The sequence below is a fragment of the Blastomyces dermatitidis genome, assembly GCF_000003525.1.
Source record: "Blastomyces dermatitidis ER-3 genomic scaffold supercont1.5, whole genome shotgun sequence".
Lineage (NCBI taxonomy): Eukaryota > Fungi > Ascomycota > Eurotiomycetes > Onygenales > Ajellomycetaceae > Blastomyces > Blastomyces dermatitidis.
This window is the reverse complement of record NW_025544778.1, coordinates 5,471,197-5,490,720: the sequence shown is the minus strand read 5'-3', so window position 1 is coordinate 5,490,720 and position 19,524 is coordinate 5,471,197. Positions and strand designations below refer to the sequence as shown.

General features: G+C 34.7%; 3 protein-coding genes across 3 annotated transcripts; 2 read left to right on the top strand and 1 right to left on the bottom strand.

Moving 5' to 3' along the window:
* The first annotated feature begins 241 nt into the window (after window positions 1-241).
* BDCG_05652 (uncharacterized protein) lies at window positions 242-1,601 on the top strand. The gene is made up of 4 exons (XM_045421339.1): window positions 242-265; window positions 371-558; window positions 630-1,039; window positions 1,094-1,601. The coding sequence occupies exons 2-3, from the start codon at window positions 451-453 to the stop codon at window positions 1,002-1,004; spliced, it is 483 nt and encodes a 160-aa protein (XP_045277245.1). The 5' UTR covers window positions 242-265; window positions 371-450; the 3' UTR covers window positions 1,005-1,039; window positions 1,094-1,601.
* On the bottom strand, window positions 1,554-7,022 carry BDCG_05650 (ARS binding protein Abp2). Its single transcript, XM_045421337.1, has 3 exons — window positions 6,726-7,022; window positions 5,974-6,670; window positions 1,554-5,908 (listed from the first exon to the last, which is right to left on the bottom strand). The coding sequence occupies exons 2-3, from the start codon at window positions 6,625-6,627 to the stop codon at window positions 4,172-4,174; spliced, it is 2,391 nt and encodes a 796-aa protein (XP_045277243.1). The 5' UTR covers window positions 6,628-6,670; window positions 6,726-7,022; the 3' UTR covers window positions 1,554-4,171.
* BDCG_05651 (uncharacterized protein) lies at window positions 2,255-3,319 on the top strand (the record flags this gene model as incomplete). Its single annotated transcript, XM_045421338.1, has 3 exons — window positions 2,255-2,323; window positions 2,429-2,481; window positions 2,660-3,319. The coding sequence occupies 3 exons, from the start codon at window positions 2,255-2,257 to the stop codon at window positions 3,276-3,278; spliced, it is 741 nt and encodes a 246-aa protein (XP_045277244.1). The 3' UTR covers window positions 3,279-3,319.
* Window positions 7,023-19,524: the final 12,502 nt, after the last annotated feature.

Here is a 19,524-nt window from a genome sequence, read left to right as displayed (position 1 = left end):
CGCTAAACACCCATTCGCTATCTTACTAATTTGCAAAATGTTTCAAAATTCGATAGAGCCCATGGTACAGTACTTCTAATTGCTCAAGTCAGAATATTCAGGGCGTGTTGACCTAAGACATCTTTTCACTCATTGATGCTGAAGGAGGGTGTTCGCTTCACTATCAGCAACAACACATTGAAGTGTTCCCCTCAGTTCCATTTGTAGTTATTTTGCTTTGTGGATATTTTGTTCAGTTAGAAATGAGCTCTCAACTTCTCTTTTAGTATGCTCACCTTCGTTTCCTTTTCTCTCACCTCTACAAATAACTTGTCATTTGCTCTTTACTATCATACCTGCTAACCTCCATCCTCTGCTCACTTAACGCTAGTCCCTTGGAAGCCATTAGTTACCATCCCATACCATCTTCCTCCCAACCAATTATTGCGCTCAACGCCGGTCCCTCCCAGCATGGCGGATGCGAACAACGGCCCAGGTGATGTTGCGGATTCCAAGAAGAAAGAAACTGACGCTATTTTTATCATGGAGTGCTTGAAGCACCTTCAGACTCCCGCTAGGGTGTGTCCCCCTTACCATGCCAGATCACCTAATCCGCGGGTTCTCTTCAGATGTACTCAATATGTTCTTAGATCGATGTCAGCGCGGTAGCGAAAGCACTTAAATATAAAAACCCCATCTCCGTTGCAAACCGCATCCGTGAGATCCGAAAGCAATTCAATTTGCAACAACACTTGACCTGCTCCACGAATTCTGCCAATGGGGGTGCAACTACGCCTCGCAAGGGGGCAAAGACATCTACGGGGCCCATCAAAGCCAAGAAGGAACCTTCTGAGGAGGGGGGTGAAGATGTCAAGGGAGAAAAGATGAAGCCAGGGAGAAAGCCTGGGGCAAAGCGTGGGCGTAAACCAAAGGCTGCTGCCCTTGAAGAGGATAAACCGGTGAAACCCGCCACCAGTGGTGACAACAATGAAGCGAATAGTACCGCCATGGAGGCCACTGCTTGAGCTCAAAGGCTGATCTGATAATACCATGTTGCAAAGTTTGTATACCATATCGCCCTCACTTTTACGGCTGCATAACTTACGCTGACCAGGTCTTCTCTCACAAGCGTCATGGATAACAAGATCACGTACAGTATATTCATGGCCCATCACTGATACTAGGTTTCGTGGGGAAAGGGATCTTTGTCGTTATGTTCCTTGAGCTCTTCCTTCATTTAGTGGTTATGCGAAGTGGTGGGCGGCTTCGACATTCCTCTGGTCGTTTTCTTCTTTGTTCGTTGTTTCCTACTTGGCCCATACATTTCTTCGATATCGGTTGCTCCTATTCAAGTGCTGATCATTTTATCGAGTTCATGTTGTACCTTGATGTTTTACTCCCCGACTTCGCAGTGGCTGGGTTATCTCATACTTCTACAATCCTTTTTTCATACACGGAAGTTTCTCAACGAGGGCGGCGGGTGATTATGTGGCTAGGGTAGCTCTCAGAGTACAAGACTTTGCGTACTAAACATGCGTTCTTGACATAATGGAATCCATAAAAGATCATCTAAATTCGGGATGAACTACTGTTCTGCCCCGGCTGATAGCCACCATTCTAGATCCCCTCGACAACTAATCTGGTGCAAAAAGTTTAATCTACTGCAAATTATTTGGTAGAGGGATTATCAAATGTCTAGTCTTCCTTTATAAAATTTACTCTATGTGTTCGTCCATCATGTTCTGGATGGGTGAATGAATGCCACCAATGAACCTGAAGTGTTGTTATTTTTGCCTATTTTTCAACTTCTCAGGGTTGTTCGCTGTCAGCACCTCTCTTAGTTGATTATACAACTCTAGTACTCTATCTTCTTCTACATCTCAAGAAGGGTTTCTTTGATGCAGCATCCCTTCACGCCGGTCAAGCTTGAATCTAGATATTAAATATCTCTCACTTTTAAGTCTTCCTCTCATTCACGGTTTGTTAACAAAGCACTCATCAAGTCATCTTCGTACATCTCCTTGTACTCAGCAAACAGATTCTTGGGTTCTATTGCTCAGATTAGAAACAGTTGCTCAGTGAACTTTCAACAGTATGCTTTCAGTTCTGGTGCCAACATCTGTCCCTGACAAAGCCATGTTTGGCAAACTAACACTCATCCCTGACTTTCTTGTAGAACAGTGAGCTCAAACTTCAGATCCCTCCTCAATTGAGCTCCAATTATTCGTTTTTAGGCTTCACTCTATCATTTCCCAGAAAACCAATAGCCTAGAAAATGCCCGCCGGGAGTGATGAGCAGCTTAACTTCTTGCTGAAATGTGTCAAGTATTCGAGCAACGGCAAGGTAATCCTCAATTTACTCAATATGTTTCGTTTCTTTCCACGACCACACACTATTTGCCGGCCTCATAGCAACAGTTAGAACATGCTAATGATGGTAATTCATTAGGTGGATTTCGATCAGGTGGCTCGCGAATGCAACATCGTCAGTAAGGGCGCAGCGTAAGTCATACTTGAGAACGTGCACAGTGAAGTCATATTATAAATGTGCCCATGACATGCTATTCGATGCACGTCCCCTGTCGATACATGGATTCGCATTTAGCCTCACATCACCAAACCCAGTCCTGCATGCCCGGTCACAATTTAGCCTGGAATGGCGCTGACCATCATCTAACAGAGCCAAGCGCTACGAGCGCTTAATGAAAGCCAATGGCATCAACCCGAACGGCGGTCCAGCAGCAGGACCAGATACTCCTTCTCCACAGGAACCCAACTTCAATAGAACCACCCCCAAAAAGTCGACCCCAAAAACTCCAACTAAAGGAAATAGCACCACTGGCACCAAGACCCCGTCCACCCGCAAGCGCAAGACCATGGGCCAAGCCAATGGCACCCCTAAGAAAACCAAGAGTGAAAAGTTGGTTGGCAGTGCTGATTACACTCATGAGAGCACTGATAGCAATGCACATGTCAAAAAGGGGGATAGTGGTGATAAGACCTTTGAAGAGACTGAAAAAGCAATGGTGACATCCGGGAACGACCCGCTTTTGTCTGAGGGTTCCGGAGGTGTCGGAGGGAATCTGGACCGAGAGGATCGAGAGTTGTATAGCCAATTTTGTGCCATCAATACCGCATGTAAGCAGCGTGTTTCAGGTGGTTTGGGGGAGAATGGGAACCCTGAGGATGAAAGCAGAGAGTACGATATTAATGGTGCCGAGAAGGAGGTTTTGGGGATACTGGACGGACCGACGAGGAATAGAGTGGGGGTTAATGAATGTGCTGCGATTGGTGGATAAGGGATACCTTTGCCTGTGAGAAGACCCCTAAGAGGTTGGCCAAATTGTGAGAAATGGGGGGGTGATGTTCCTTTCCCATAGCGCTGTGATTATGTCGAAAGCACCTGGTGGTGACAAGCAACAAAGAAGACGTATTTTTGGTCTGCACTGGAAGCCACGTTGAAAGGAAATCCGGAATAGGGAATGAAATATTTCGTCGTGAAAGGGATGGAATAATTCATGGAAATTGACAGAGATGGTTTTTAGGCATAGAATTACGCTCAAGTAGGGATTCATAGCCCGTGTGGAGAATTAAACTACAGGTGTAAAACCATGCCAAAATTGTGCATTCCCAAACTGCCCAATATCTTGAAAATGCAGGCTTCCGATCCTTTCACTTCGTATAATTGTGACCAGCGGCCAAAGGGAATTGTAGGCATGTCAAAGCAATAGCGTATAATACTTTGCGCATCCAGAAAACAACGGAGAAAGGCAAAGCCCAGCAGGAACAAAATTTCATCGATACAAATATAGATGAACTCATCGGCGGGTATAGACCATGGGATATATAGCAGGTATACAAATGCTCCACAAGCATATAAGCAAACGTCTAGAATAGATTGCTAGAACAAGAAGGGGTATATATCAAATTTAGCCCTTGGCATAAATGGTACATAACGATGTAGAAAATGTAGAGAAAATCTTCATGAAGACAAAAGAATGAAAAGAAAAGAGGAAAACAACCGAAACGCGAATCGGGGTATATAGTAAAATGAGCAACTTAACCAGCATAAGGCTCGCTCGATAGTTGGTCTGTGAGTAGACCCACCAAATATCAATAATAGATTAGACATTTAGCCGGAATGGGCATATACAGGTAGATAGCGGGTTCCGTTAGAAGAAGGTCTGCAAGTTTATATACCTTCCATCACAGCCTCAAGGATCTTCTTCTTGTAGTTGGTAAGAGCCAGGTCCTTCTTTCGGTGTTGTTTCAGCAGATTCAAATATCGCTGTTTCCATATTGCTTCAGTAGCAGGTTCATTGATTATATCATCATCCGATTGATAGTCATCAGCCAAAAGAGTCATTACTGTAGGGGCAAGTGGTAGCTCCTCATTCTGGCCGCCTGGAATGGTCGTGTGTGTCGTAAGCCCAGTTGAAACGGTGAGGCCATAACTAAGAATATACTTAAACCCGCCGAATAGATCAGAGGCCAAGTAGCTCCCTGCCCAGGGTGACGCCAATGTGGACGAAGTCCCGAGCTGTTTCTTATTGGTATTGTCGGCGTATGCTGTAATAGTAAGTTGTCCTGGGGGGTAGCCTCCCAACCCTAGTTTATAGCCAACTCCAAGGCACGTTGCGCAGTAGATTTTCTTCACATTGCTCGGGAGGCCGGAGCTGCACACAGTCAACACATGTCTAAGCACCGTTTCGGCGATGGTTTTCGATTCTTTACGACTAAGGGGGACGTCCCGGTTTAAAAGCGTCCCTTGGTGTACGTGAACCGAAAAGGCTTGAACCACATCATGGAGTGTGAAGTCCACTTCGGATGATGATTGCCGTTGCCCATATGCAGGAGATAAGGGCCGATTATGAGTAATTTGCTGGCTTCTCTCAATTTCGCTCAAATCTTGACGTACATGTTCGCCGGCTGTGACGGAAGATCTTCCGTTTTCTCCACTCACCAGAACCGTTGGCGGAGTAGCTAGTCGTACAGGCGCTCCTAAGTGCTGAGGCACTTGTAATTGCAGTCTGGTCGGTCTGCTGTGGGGTTGGAAGGAAGGGGCCAAGGCGGGCGATTCACTATCTCCGGTAAGTGTACTATTCGTTCTGTTCCTTTCGATTAACCCCTGATGATTCTGTTCCGTGCGTTCTGGATCGGTACGTAACGATTCAGTGTGTTTATCTTTTGGCTGCACCGAGAAAGTTGAAAATGGTCCATTTTGGGTTATTCGACTGGCCCCCGGACGACCTCTGGTCTTACCATTGTTTAGGTTGCCAGCGACGGACCATGCGGAGGAAATCGCAGGCCCACGACGTCGTCTGCTACCGACTCTGTCAATCGAGGATGGACTTACGGCGGACCGAGGTTCGATTGACATAGGAATCTCTGATGCATCACGGTACCGAGGAATAATCGCTGACTGGGGATATTGTAGTGCTGGAGAGATTTCTCGCACCGGTACACGCCAGCGCGAGTCAGTTTCCCGAGGGCCAAGTGGGTGATGATTGAGCGGATTATCTGCCTGAGTCGTTCCGGTGAGGGCAGAATGAGGCCCAAAGGGGTCATGCTGTTCTAAATGGTCTGGAAAGGCGCTCCAAGGGATTGCAGACTGTTGGAATCCTGAGTGAGGAAATGTTTCCGGGTTGTAATTCAATCCGCTACTTTCCAACCCAACGGATGGTATGTTCAGATGAGGTCGCTTAGAAGACTTTGCATCATCCAATTCCACAGCCTCCGCTCTTTTTCGACCCTTTTTAGGCTTCCATTCAGGAAAAAGCGCTCTTAGAGCCAGATCTTCTTCTCGCGGTACACCGTCACGACTTTCCGCGTTGGGCTCGGTTGAAGAGGTTAGCTGGGTATAGTATAGATGTTCATGTCCCAGACAGTATTCAAAAAAGGCATCCACATGCATAGCACGCATCCATCGCTGAACAGTGTTAGACTATGTAGTGGGTAGTGGCTGAGTTAGATGTGAAGAGCAGACTAACGTACCTTTAGCCGCACGGCGTACTGTTGGACTTTTTGAGTACTTTGTTTCTTCTCAACTGATGGCGGTTCGACTCCTAGTTCAATTGCCAGCTGGATCCATGTCTTCAGTTCTTTGCGGTCAAGCTTTTGAATAAGCTGCCACAGTGTAAATATACAAAAGCTTTTACCCTCGCTTCGTGGCGGCATACGAAATATCTTCCGTAATTCAGTGGTATTAGTTCCGGGGGGTACACATCGGTTACAATAGAGAATAAAGGAAACATATGCATCATCAATCGTCGTGTCAGTAATGTCTGGCGAAGGTAATGAACGTGTTTCTACAGACGTTGTGGTTTCAAGGTGCTCGTCCCGAGAAGATACTGAAAACGTGGGGAACGTAGATATCGCAGAACGAGTTTGGGGATTGGGATTTGCTGCCGAGCGGGGATTCCCAGGGGATGACTGAGTAATACGAGGGGTTTCTCGTCTAATAGTGGAGGGCGACATTGCTTGATCCAACCTGTGATTTTGAAAGTTTGCCGGTGGGGAAATGTTTTGCAATCCAGGATCGTTGGACGAAGGATTCTTGGCATATTGCTGTACTATAAGACGTCCATTTGACAGGCCATTTGGAGCGTCATCATTCGGGGGCGGCAGATGTGGAAAAGAAGAATCCATTTGAACAAACTGGTAGCTGCTGAGCAAGGAATTTATTGAGTTGCTACACGAAAGTGAGCAACTCGGTCATAGAACATATAGATATGAAGGGGTCTAACTTATATAAATAGAGAACAATAGTGAGCACGAAACAATTAAGAACACAGATCTTGCGGTTTTGCTGTACCCCCCTGCAGCTTGAGCCTCAGCAAGCGCTTGCGGTGGAGATCGTAAAGAAGACAGGGCGGGTTGATCGTATGAAGGATACTTCAGCAAGAACAAGTAAGTTATAACAGGCGGTTTTGTGTCAACAAATGGACAATAGTCGCTTATTTACAAGACCGCAACATGGCCTCAAATGATGAGTTCTAATAGAGGACTACTCTCATATTGCTGCTGTTGTAGTCTAGTCTGGGACGTTGAAGTCAAATGAGGCTAAAAATAGAAGTGTGCTTAATAAGAGCAGCTGTGTGTTGGCCCAGGTGTTCCGGGTGTATACAGAAAACTTGACCTTGCTAAGTGCGCCACTTGACCTTGTTATATAATCATGACCCCGACCTTGTTAATGATTACTGTTGAGAGTCCCGCAGTTGATCAGCTCTTCTATCAGCAGGCGCTGAGTGATTGAGCTCTTTTACCTCAGTAGTCTACAATTACTACATCTACTCTAGTCACGTGCCACTTCAATCTATTCATTTAGTGTAACTCGCGTAGTTCGATTACAACATAATATAACAACATTATTCTTCAAGAGGTTATAAAGCTCTTATTAAGCAATGAAAATCACTGAAATAACATGTTAACTACATCTTCATGTATTGTTACATATGTCTAGATGTTTTTTTTTTATGATTGATTGAACTTATAATTAATCTAAGATTCAGAAGAATACCTGACTTAACAAAAGAATACATATCTTCAAGATGAAGAAATAAGAAAATATCAGAGTAGTAAATGCAAGATCACAGATTATTATTAATATTAATAACAAATTGAAAGACAGCTTCTGAGATATTTAAGCTGAATAAAATCATCACAGAGAAACAGTCTGATAAGTTCAATATATACAAAGACTTAGTTAAAGATATTAGTGAGATGTCAGATAATACTAGACTGATTATCAGAATTATGAATTTCATATTTAATCTCATTTAATCTAGTCTTATACATTTCTTGGCATGAATTCTACTAAGACTGACTATTAAAAAAACATGCAAAGTGACTATATATTAGATTTTAAAATGAAATCATGACTTGAAAAAAATAAGAAAGTAATCTTATTTAATCTCATTTAGTTTCATTCTTAGCATAAAGTTACTATTTTTAGACATTTTAAGGTTTTTTTTAGACTATTTTTAATTTTTTAAAAAGTAACACTTTTTGATAACACTTAAATGAGATTTAAAGTCATTTAAAGCAATAAAAATAATTTAAATTAAGAAGTGAAAATCATAATCTCATTTGAAAAATGTGATAAGAGTAGACAGTAAGTCTCACTGAGACAGTATGAGACTACTATTTAATGTTAAAACTGTGTAATGAGATCAGTTGAATTGATAATAAGACTATTAAAAAATCTGGTTCTGATCTCAGATATAATCACACAGTCAGTCTAGATAATACAGAGAGCTTAAGTGACTGAAATGATAATAGCTCAGTGAGTGAGAAGACTTGTATAAGACTTGAAATTGCAAGACTTCAGTATGAGATTGAGTGTATAAAGATCAGTAGAGATAAGACTCTTATAAGTAATAAGATAAGAGTAGATCTGACAGAATATCTCTAATGAAAAGAGAAGATATTTATTATAATAAAAGTTCTTGAAGAATTCAGAAGCTAAGTAAGATTTATCAAAAGATTAATAGTTCTCACTGAATTCATTAACTACTTAATATAAATAGAGGAAATTCTTTTAACTGTAGAATAGTCTGAAACTGATAATATTCTTAAATATAATAGTCTTGATAAGAATGTTATTATAAATATATAATATTTCTGAAAAGAACACAGTCTTTGATTATATAATTATATATAATCTGTAATTACTCTGCAGACTAAGACTCATTTTATTATACTCAAGAAATTCAAGTTATCTACTTATACTCTATAAACTATTATAGAGAATAACTTTTCTAAGAGTTCTACTATTCACAGAATCTGTCTATTTAAGAAACTGATTAGTATGACTGCTAAGTTAAAAGACTCAGATTATACTTTTATTAAATATCTAATTATTATAAGAATTAATTATATCTGTCTAGAATATAAGATTCTGAATATTATGTTTTTCAACAGACTGCTTACAGAAGTTAATAGAGATTAAGCCTCATTTATAAGAAATTAAATAGATTAAATTGTTAAAGATAATACTCAATTCTTAGAGAATAATTTTATAAGTCTGTATTATAATATTCTTTTACAGCTCTCTGCTGTAAATGAAGTAAATACTGATATATCTAGAAATTCTATCAACAATATATAAGATAAGAATAAGAAAGACAAGAACAAAGAGAAAGACAATAATAAGAATAAGAACACTGAATTCAAATCTGAATGTAGAGATAATAATGTAAGAATCTACTATTATTATCAAAAGATTGATTATATTCAGACTGACTATTGAAAGAAATACTCTGAGAAACATTCTTCAAACTTCAATACAAATAGAAATAAGAATAAAGATAAGAATATAAAAAATACAGATACTACTTCTATTCATAACATTATAAAGCAAGTATTTTACATCAAAGAAAAGATCTATATAAGTGATTCAACAGAAAAAGATATCTGAATTCTAGACTCTGAATCAGACACTTATATCACATCTCACAGAAATCTTGTTGTAATAAAATCTCAGAAGGTGAAAGTAATATTGAAAATGACAGATAGAACAGTGATCTCTGCTGCAGCTATAAAAGATATGAGCTCTGGTGACTGAATGGTTAATGCGGCCACTCAGTAGCACCTTGATGTGAGAAACCAGGGTGTGTGAGTTCGAAACCCGCAGGGAATACATTAAATCCGGAACTCAAGCATCTCAGGTTTCTAATAAATACAGAGATGTACAAATTGCTTCAATAAAATTGCTCTATGTTCCTGGGCTGGGAAGTTATTATTGCATGTATTTAATTGTCACTTCTTTGTATTTCCTATGTTCTTGTTATCTTGGCGTGGTCTTAACACCTGTATTTCCTCCTGTATAATCAACACTTGACCTGTATTTAACATCATGTAAGAACTCATTATAAGCTCCGCTTGCATATGAGTATAATGAAAGAATAATAATAATAATAATATAAAAGATATGAAGATTTCAGTGAAAGAAATGAATATACTGTTAAATAATATTCACTATATTCTGAAGTTAGAAGTGAATCTCATGAGAATGAGTAAGCTTATACATCAGAGTTATATCTATAAGCAGTTAATATATAAGAATAATTAGACTGACTGTGTGACCGTGTCTGAGACCAGAATCAAACTTTACAGTTATTACATTGTCTAAAAGTATTACTTCTGATCATGATTTGTGTTTATTACATTGATTTCAAATCCTGTTATTTCAAATATTAAAGATCTCAGATTCACTTTTCAAATAAAAATCTAGTCTTAGATAAAGAATATGTTTAAATTCTTAGTCATATTTTCATTCTGATTTCATTATTGAAAATGATATTAAATGAGATTATAAAATCATTTCTCACTTATATAATATCATAACATAGTACTCATTTGTTGAAAATTTAATAGAAAGTATTATCAAATATCATTACTTTTCTAAATATAGATTATAATTAATATCATTTTAATTAAAAAAACAAAAATGTAAAATACAAAAAATAATAAAAAAATAAAAAATAAAACAACAAGAAAAAATCACAATAAAAAAAAAAAAAAAAAAAAAGAGAAAGAAAAAAAGAAGAGAAAGAAAAAAAGAGATAAAAAGAGAAAGAAAAAGAAAAAAATAAAAAATAAAAATAAAAAAAATCAAGATCACAGAGCTGCAGTATTCTTAAAATACTCACTCTTCAGAGTCTTTATAATATTCATTATTAACTGTGTATCTCTTACAGTGAGAGTAATACAGCTGTAATGAGTTATTATCTTAATATTATCTAATAAATAATCAGTATATATCTATATAAATGTGAATAATTAGAAAACATACACTTAAAAAGTGTGATCAGAATGAACTCTGCTGTCACTTGAATAATATTAAGAACAGAATACTGAAATTGATGATTTCTCTCATTAATTTCATGAATAAGATGTATAAAGATAATCTTAAGAAATATAAGATTCTCTGACTTCTGATAGAAACAGATCTCATGAAGAGACTCTATTTTCATTATATCAGAGACTGAGTGTTATTAAAAAGCATTACTTCAATGCATATACACTTACTGCAGTAATTCACTCTCTGTATATATGATTGAGAGTTGCAGCTTTCTCACACTGCACAGCTCTCTCTGAGATACTGCTGCTGATTTGTAACTTATACAGTCTCTCAGTTCAGCATGCACTGCATATATACAGCTCTGCATACTAAGGCTGTATTGGTTATTATAACCTGATATGATACTTGCTTTTCACAGGTCATATTTCATTTGATTGAGAGGAAAAAGAGAATGCAACTGCTGTTTTATTTAAAAGAGAATAAGTAATTGAATCTGTAGAAGATAATTTAATTTCTTCTGCATTTAAAATTTGATTAGTCTATACTCTTCAATTTGAGAGTTTCTGAGAGTGTTTTAATAGTTTTCATATCAGCTTGAAATTAGTGATTGATTAAAGAAGAGAAAAGAGAGAAGAAAGAAATGAGAATAACTTATCTTTATAATATGAAAACAGAGAATTGCTGTAATTATTTATTCTAGTAATAAAGATCTATTTTCTGCATGTATCTCTGATACAGATTATATAATAACTGTATATAAAGAATATCAATAGTGTATGTATTAAATGAAGATAATATTACTATATAACACTGTAGCTGTTTCTGTACATTGCTGAAAGCTGTTAATATTTTCTTTGAGTCTCTTTATATTTGATAAGTCAGTAATATATTTCAATGCACTCTCTCTTTTATTATTATTATTATTATTATTATTATTATCATTATTACTATCACTATTATTATTATTATTATCACTATCATCATTATTATTATCATTATTATCATTATTATCATATCATTTCTGACTGTCTCTTCTGCCTTCATCTCTCTTCAACACTTACTGAAACTAATTATGTCATTCTTCTTCAAATATTCTGCAGTCCTGCGGATCATCAAGGCGCGTGAGTGCTGTCACAGATTGAAGAAAGAGAAGAAGAAGATGTTTAAGTGAGAGAAAACAGATCATAAGACATGTTATAATGTCTTGAAGAGACTCTGTAAGAGAGTAGAATAATAATGATTTTAAGTAATACTTCTGATAGATTTAGACTGAACTAAGTATAGAAATAATACAGATAGTGCTAGACTGACCGTGTGACTGTGTCTGGAACCAGGATCAAACTTTACAGTTATTATATTATCTAAAAGCATTACTTCTGATCATGATTTGTGTTCATCACATTGATTTCAAATTCTGTTATTTCAAATATTAAAGATCTCAGATTCACTTTTCAAATAAAAATCTAGTCTCAGATAAAGAATATATTTAAATTCTTAGTTACATTTTCATTCTGATTTCATTATTGAAAATGACATCAAATGAGATCATGAAATCATTTCTCACTTATATAATATCATAACATAGTACTCATTTGTTGAAAATTCAACAGAGAGTATTATCAAATATTATTACTTTTCTGAACACAGATCATAATCAATATCATTTTAATTAAAAAAAAAATGTAAAATATAAAAAATAATAAAAAAATAAAAAACAAAACAACAAGAAAAAATCACAATAAAAAAAAAAAAAAAGAGAAAGAAAAAAAGAAGAGAAAGAAAAAGACAGAAAGAGAAAGAAAAATTAAAAAAAAAAAGAAAAGAAAAAGAAAAAAATAAAAAACAAAAATAAAAAAAAATTAAGATTATAGAGCTGTAGCACTCTTAAAATACTCACTCTTCAGAGTCTTTACAATATTTATTATCAACTGTATATCTCTCACAGTGAGAGTAACACAGCTGTGATGAGTCATTATCTTAATATCATCTAATAAATAATCAGTATATATCTATATAAATGTGAATAATTAGAAAACATACACTTAAAAAGTGTGATCAGAATGAACTCTGCTATCACTTAAATAACATTAAGAACAGAACACTGAAATTGATGATTTCTCTCATTGATTTCATGAACAAGGCATGTGAAGATGATCTTGAGAAATATAAGATTCTCTGACTTCTGATAGAAACAGATCTCATGAAGAGACTCTATTTTCATTATATCAGAGACTGAGTATTATTAAAAAGCATTACTTCAATGCATATGCACTTACTGCAGCAATTCACTCTCTGTGTACATGGCTAAGAGTTGCAGCTTTCTCACATCACACAGCTCTCTCTGAGATGCTGTCATCAGTTTGCAATCTACACAGTCTCTCAGTTCAGCATGCACTGTGTATATACAGCCCTGCATGCTGAGACTGTGTTGGTCATTATGGCCTGGCGTGGTACTCACTTTTCACAGGCCATGTTTTGTTTGATTGAGAAGGGGGAGAGGATGTGACTGCTGTTTTATTTAAGAGAGAATGAATAATTGAATCTGTAGAAGATAATTTGATTTCTTCTATATTTGAAATTTAATTAGTCTATACTCTTCAATTTGAGAGTTTCTGAGAGTGTTTTAATAGTTTTCATACCAGCTTGAAATTAGTGATTAATTGAAGAAGAGAAAAGAGAGAAGAAAGAAATAAGAATAACTTATCTTTATAATATAAAAATAGAGAATTGCTGCAATTATTTACTCTAGCAACAAAGATCTGTTTTCTACATGTATCTCTGATATAGATTATATAATAACTGTATATAAAGAATATCAACAGTGCATGCATTGAATGAAGATGATATTACTATGTAACACTGTAGCTGTTTCTGTATATTACTGAAAGCTATTAATATTTTCTTTAAGTCTCTTTATATTTGATAAGTTAGTAATATATTTCAATGCACTCTCTCTTTCATTATCATCATCATTATTATCATTATTACTATTATTATTATTACTATCATCACTATTATCATCATTATTATCATTATCACTATCATTATCATCATTATTATCATTATCACTATCATCATATCATTTCTGACTGTCTCTTCTGCCTTTATCTCTCTTTAATACTCACTGAAATCAATTATATCATTCTTCTTCAAATATTCTGCGGTTCTGTGTATCATCAAGACGCGTGAGCACTGTCACAGATTGAAGAGAGAGAAGAAGAAGATGTTCAAGTGAGAGAAGACAGATTATAAGACATGTTATAATGCCTTGAAGAGGCTCTGTAAGAGAGTAGAATGATAACAATTTTAAGTAACACTTCTGATAGATTTAGACTGAACTAAGTATAGAAATAATACAGATAACATCACTTATAAGAGATTGAAGAAGAAGACAGTGAAGAGTCTCATGCAGTAGTGATAAGATCAGAAGAAGTTCTGAGAATGATTTAAGATCAAGATAAAGAGAGAGAGAGAGAAGAAGAGTGTTACTGTAAATAAACAGTGATAGAAGAAAATTGAGAGAGTGTTAAAGTGAGAGACAAAGAAGTTAAAACTGGTAAGTTTTTTATTTATTGAGAGATAATGATTTTTGATAATACTTCTGTTCTCTAATTGATTAGCAGAAGCTGGCAGAGAAGAAGGAGATTGAGACCTTGTTCAGGTCTTGAATGCACTTCATGATTCAGAACATTGAGAAGACAGCTCTGCTCTCTGAGCATGTCAATCTGCTTACTGCTGAGATGAAACCTGAGACAGCAGATCAGGAAATGTGAGATTTTGAGATACAGATTGACCTGGCTGAAGAGGAGCAGCAGAAACTCTTCTCTGAGAAAACAGTGAAGAAAGATTTTGAGGTGATTATCATCTCAGATGAGAAGAAGAAGAAGGAGGAGAAGAATGAGAAGTGAATTATGAAAAATGATAAGAAGAATGAGAAAGAGAAGAAAGATAATGAGTAGAAAAAGTTTTTTTCTTTTTATATTAGTTAGTTTAGTTGTAAGTTCATAATTATTAATAATTGAAATTAATTTTGAGTTTTTAAAAATTATTGTACAAGTTGTAATCAAGTCAGGAACAATATATATATATATATATATATTTAACTATCATGATTCACAAATCACTATAATATATAAGTATCAACATTTTTTCAACATTGATATTCACAATATTAATATATTTTTAATGATATTATCTGATAATGTAATTTAGTAACACTCTCTTTCACAATATTAATATATTTCAAGAAATATGACAGAGATTAATCAAGATTGTTTATTTACTTTTATACATTGATGATATTCAATCTGAGTTAGTACTAAAATTATAACTAAGCTAAGAAACAAGATTATTTTCTCTTATATTAATTCTTCTTACACACATCAGTGATCAGTTATTGAAAATAAATTATTATCTTTCTCAAATTATTATCATATCTTCTGAATTCACTTCTTTTACTTCTATTGAAGATTCACAAACTCTTCAAGAAATCACTGTGAATTACAAAGTCTATATTGTTTACAATTCAACACAGAATGCTCTCTTTCAATTATGATGAATAATCACTTCATTCTTCACATCTGATTCCAGGTCATGAAATTTATGAAAAACTCAACACAAATATTGAGATGAACTATGAAATAATTATCAACAGATTGTATTACAGATTACTGAAGAGTCATCTCTCTGCTACAATCACTGCAACTTCATTCAGAAACATTCATTATAAACTGATCATAACTCTGAAGAAATTTTCTGACATCTGAAGTCATCAGAATGCAGACAACAAAAGAAAAATAATCAGAAAATTACTACTGAGCTGATAAGTTACTCTATCAGATAATAATTTTTGATAATACTAACTTTCTAATTTGAAGAAAATTATATGAAAATGACTCTGTATCAGTACTCTGATTCTACAACTCTCATCTGATAACTTTCATGAATAATTACTTTGCATGTGTATATCTCTGAATCTTTCTCTTCAATCAATTGAAAACTCTGAATTCTGAACACTTCTTCAAATGCTTAATTCAAATCTTCATATTTCACATCAATTCTGTCTTCAGTTCAATCTCAAGATACACTACAAAGTCAATATACAACATCTAGAATCAGAGTTGAAGAATTATCAAAGAGTGTCTCTCACAGTGAATGCATGAACTAGTATAAACAATCTTGCATTTATGAAAGTTACATGTTATTACATTGATGAGAACTGAACTTATTGAGAGACATTAATTGAATTTGAATCATTGATCAGTAGTCATACTGAGGATTATATAACAGAGATATTAATAACTGTGATTAAAAATGACTATTGAGATATTAGTCTCAGTCTTCTTATAATTACAACTGACAATGCTGCGAATAACTACACTATGATGGAGAGCTTGAAGCAAAAATTGGCTTTGTATTTCTGAAATGATAAACAAGGTCATATTCCCTGCATTGCTCATGTGATTCAACTTGTGATACAAACACTGGTAAAGAATCTTAACATCAAGATGAAGAATAATGAGATGACTGATTCTTGAGATGAGAATGAGATGAAAGTGATTACTCAAGTAACTTTTACATTCACTTTGCAAAAGATAATGTTTTTTGATAATACTTTTTGATATTACTTTTTGATAATGCTTTTTGATAACACTACTGTTAATTTTGAATAGATTGACTAATAATTTAAATATCATAGATTTGAAACATTGCTAATGCGATTTGTATCTCTTCTAAACAACAACAATGATTTCATGATATTCAATAAACAAATAAATCAGTCACATCACTGAATATGATACAGAATGTTAGAATATAATGAAGTTCAATATATGAGATGACTGTTCAGACTCTTTAATTGTGTCAGATGATTGATCATTGAGTGCAACACTCTGATTGAGAAAAGATTCAGATATTGAAACTTTCTGATATGAAGTGAACTCAGTTGAAATATGTGATTGATTTACTGTTTCAGTTTTATAAAATAATAAAGACAGTCTCAATTACTTGTACATTAATACTGCAGTCAGTCTGATAAGTGTATAACAGTTTATTTACTCATCTTGAGAAGCAGTTGAATCACTCAAAAAGAAATTCAGTCTGGAATGATGCTATAGCACAGACTATTGTTGCTGCAAGAGATAAACTGGCATATTACTACAGTAAAATGAAACAATCTTTTACAGAGTACTATGCTGTAGCAGCTCTACTAGATCTCTTCTGTTGAGTTAATATCTACACTTCTCAAGATTGAACAGAGAAGGAATGAGACTTATATATCAAATTAGCCTGAGACTACTACAATGCTAACTATCAGAGATTTGAATGAGCAGATGTTTGAGATGTGAAGACAGTGGAATACAATTCTCTAGTAAGTAATGATCTTTAGTAATGCTTCATATTACATAGAACTATAATACTAACTTTGAAACAGAACTTGTATACATTGATTGCAACTGAAAATCAGGCAAAACTACATGCTTGTAAAACTGAATTTAATCACTATCTTCAAGATGATTCAACAAATTTACACATCAAATCAATTCTAGAGTTATGAAAAATTGTTGAGAGTACATATTCAACTGTTGCACTGATGATAAGTGATATTCTGACAATTTCATTGACAGAGGTGAGAATGGAGTGAAAGTTCAACTCAAGTTGAGATATTTATCACTATTGTCAGAGACAATTACAAGGAGAAACAATTAAGAAACTCATGATTGTAAAACATGGAATTATCAGACAGTTTAATACCTCTGATCACAGTATATCAGAGAAGTGTAGTTTTCATAAGAAAGTGAAGAATAAACTTGCACAAGAATGTATTTAGTTGTTTCATAAGTGTTATCAATAATTATTACCAAATTCTGATTATATAAGCAATCACTGAATGAACTGAATGAAACTGATTTTGATCTTCAGTCTCAGTTTCATTCTGATTTTGAAAGAATGATCATCTTTCACAGTTTATCCTGGAAAATTACTCTCATTTCACTGTTCTTGAATTAAATCTGGTCATTTTTCACATCATTTCTCTCAGAAATGGTCCATTTTCAGATTTTTTTGAGGCTTGATCCTGGTGGGACTCACGTCAAGAAATGTATGAAACCAGACCAAATGAGACCAAATGTGAAATTCATGGTCCCGGCGGCCAGTCTAGATAGTGCTGCCTGTAAGAGATTGAAAAGAAAGACAGTGAAGAGTCTTATACAGTAGCAGTGAGATCAGAAGAAGTCTCAAGAATGATTTAAAATCAAGATAAAGAGAGAGAGAGAGAAGAAGAGTGTTACTATAAATAAGTAACAGTAGAAGAAGATTGAAAGAATGTTAAAGTAAGAGATAAAGAAGTTAAAACTGATAAGTTTTTTATTTATTGAGAGATAACAATTTTTGATAATACTTCTGTTCTCTAATTAATTAGCAGAAGCTGACAGAGAAGAAGAGAATTGAGATCTTATTCAGGTCTTAAATACACTTCATGATTCAGAATATTGAGAAGACAGCTCTGCTCTCTGAGCATGTTAATCTACTTATCACTGAGATGAAACCTGAGACAGCAGATCAGGAAATGCGGGATTTTGAAGCATAGATTGATCTGACTGAGAAGAAGCAGCAGAAACTCTTCTCTGAGAAGGCAGTAAAGAGAGATTTTGAGATGATTATCATCTCAGATAAGAAGAAGAAGAAGAAGAAGAATAAGAAGTGAATTATAAAGAATAATAAAAAGAATGAGAAAGAGAAGAAAGATAATGAGTAAAAAAAGTTTTTTTCTTTTTATATTAGTTAGTTATAAGTTCATAATTATTAATAATTAAAATTAATTTTGAGTTTTTAAAAATTATTGTACAAGTTGTAATCAAGTCAGAAATAATATATATATATATATATATATTTAACTATCATGATTCACAAATCACTATAATGTATAAGTATCAACATTTTTTTAACATTGATATTCATAATATTAATATATTTTTAATAATATCATCTGATAATACAATTTAGTAACACTCTCTTTCACAATATTAATATATTTCAAGAAATATAACAGAGATTAATTAAGATTGTTTATTTACTTTTATATATTGATAATATTCAATCTGAGTTAGTACTAAAATTATAACTAAGCTAAGAAACAAGATTATTTTCTCTTATATTAATTCTTCTTACATACATCAGTGATCAGTTATTGAAAATAAATTATTATCTTTCTTAAATTATTATCATGTCTTCTGAATTCACTTCTTTCACTTCTTTTACTTCTATTGAAGATTTATAAACTCTTCAAGAAATCACTATAAATTACAAAGTCTATATTATTTATAATTCAACACAGAATGCTCTCTTTTAATTATAGTGAATAATCACTTCATTCTTCATATCTGATTCCAGGTCATAAAATTTATGAAAAACTTGTGATTCAAAGGTTGCTTAAGCCAGCGTATAATTACAGGCGTACGCCGGCTTCTTATATATTGTAATATCATACACTAATTTAATTAGCGGCCGCTATGGCCCCTTTACACTTGTATGTGTACACTAGTAGTTCAGAAGCGGCCGTGGTATTATCTGACAGTTGTACATTCTTCTGAACTACATTCTTCTTCATCAGATTCAGTCATGCTCATGTGATCATGTCATACACTCTAGCTTCATGCAGATTAGCTTGCCACTAGTGTTTCACAATTGTGTGATCTATCTCTGATTCAGCTAGCATTCTGTATATACTCTTACAAAGAAAC

What these genes read in the sequence shown, in the direction of transcription:
- BDCG_05652 (XM_045421339.1), top strand. Translation starts at nt 451, where the DNA reads ATGGCGGATGCGAACAACGGCCCAGGTGATGTTGCGGATTCCAAGAAG. An exon ending in ACCTTCAGACTCCCGCTAGG is followed by an intron (nt 559 to 629) that starts GTGTGTCCCCCT and finishes ATATGTTCTTAG; the next exon opens with ATCGATGTCAGCGCGGTAGC.
- BDCG_05650 (XM_045421337.1), bottom strand. Translation starts at nt 6,627, where the DNA reads ATGGATTCTTCTTTTCCACATCTGCCGCCCCCGAATGATGACGCTCCA. An exon ending in AGTACGCCGTGCGGCTAAAG is followed by an intron (nt 5,909 to 5,973) that starts GTACGTTAGTCT and finishes AACACTGTTCAG; the next exon opens with CGATGGATGCGTGCTATGCA.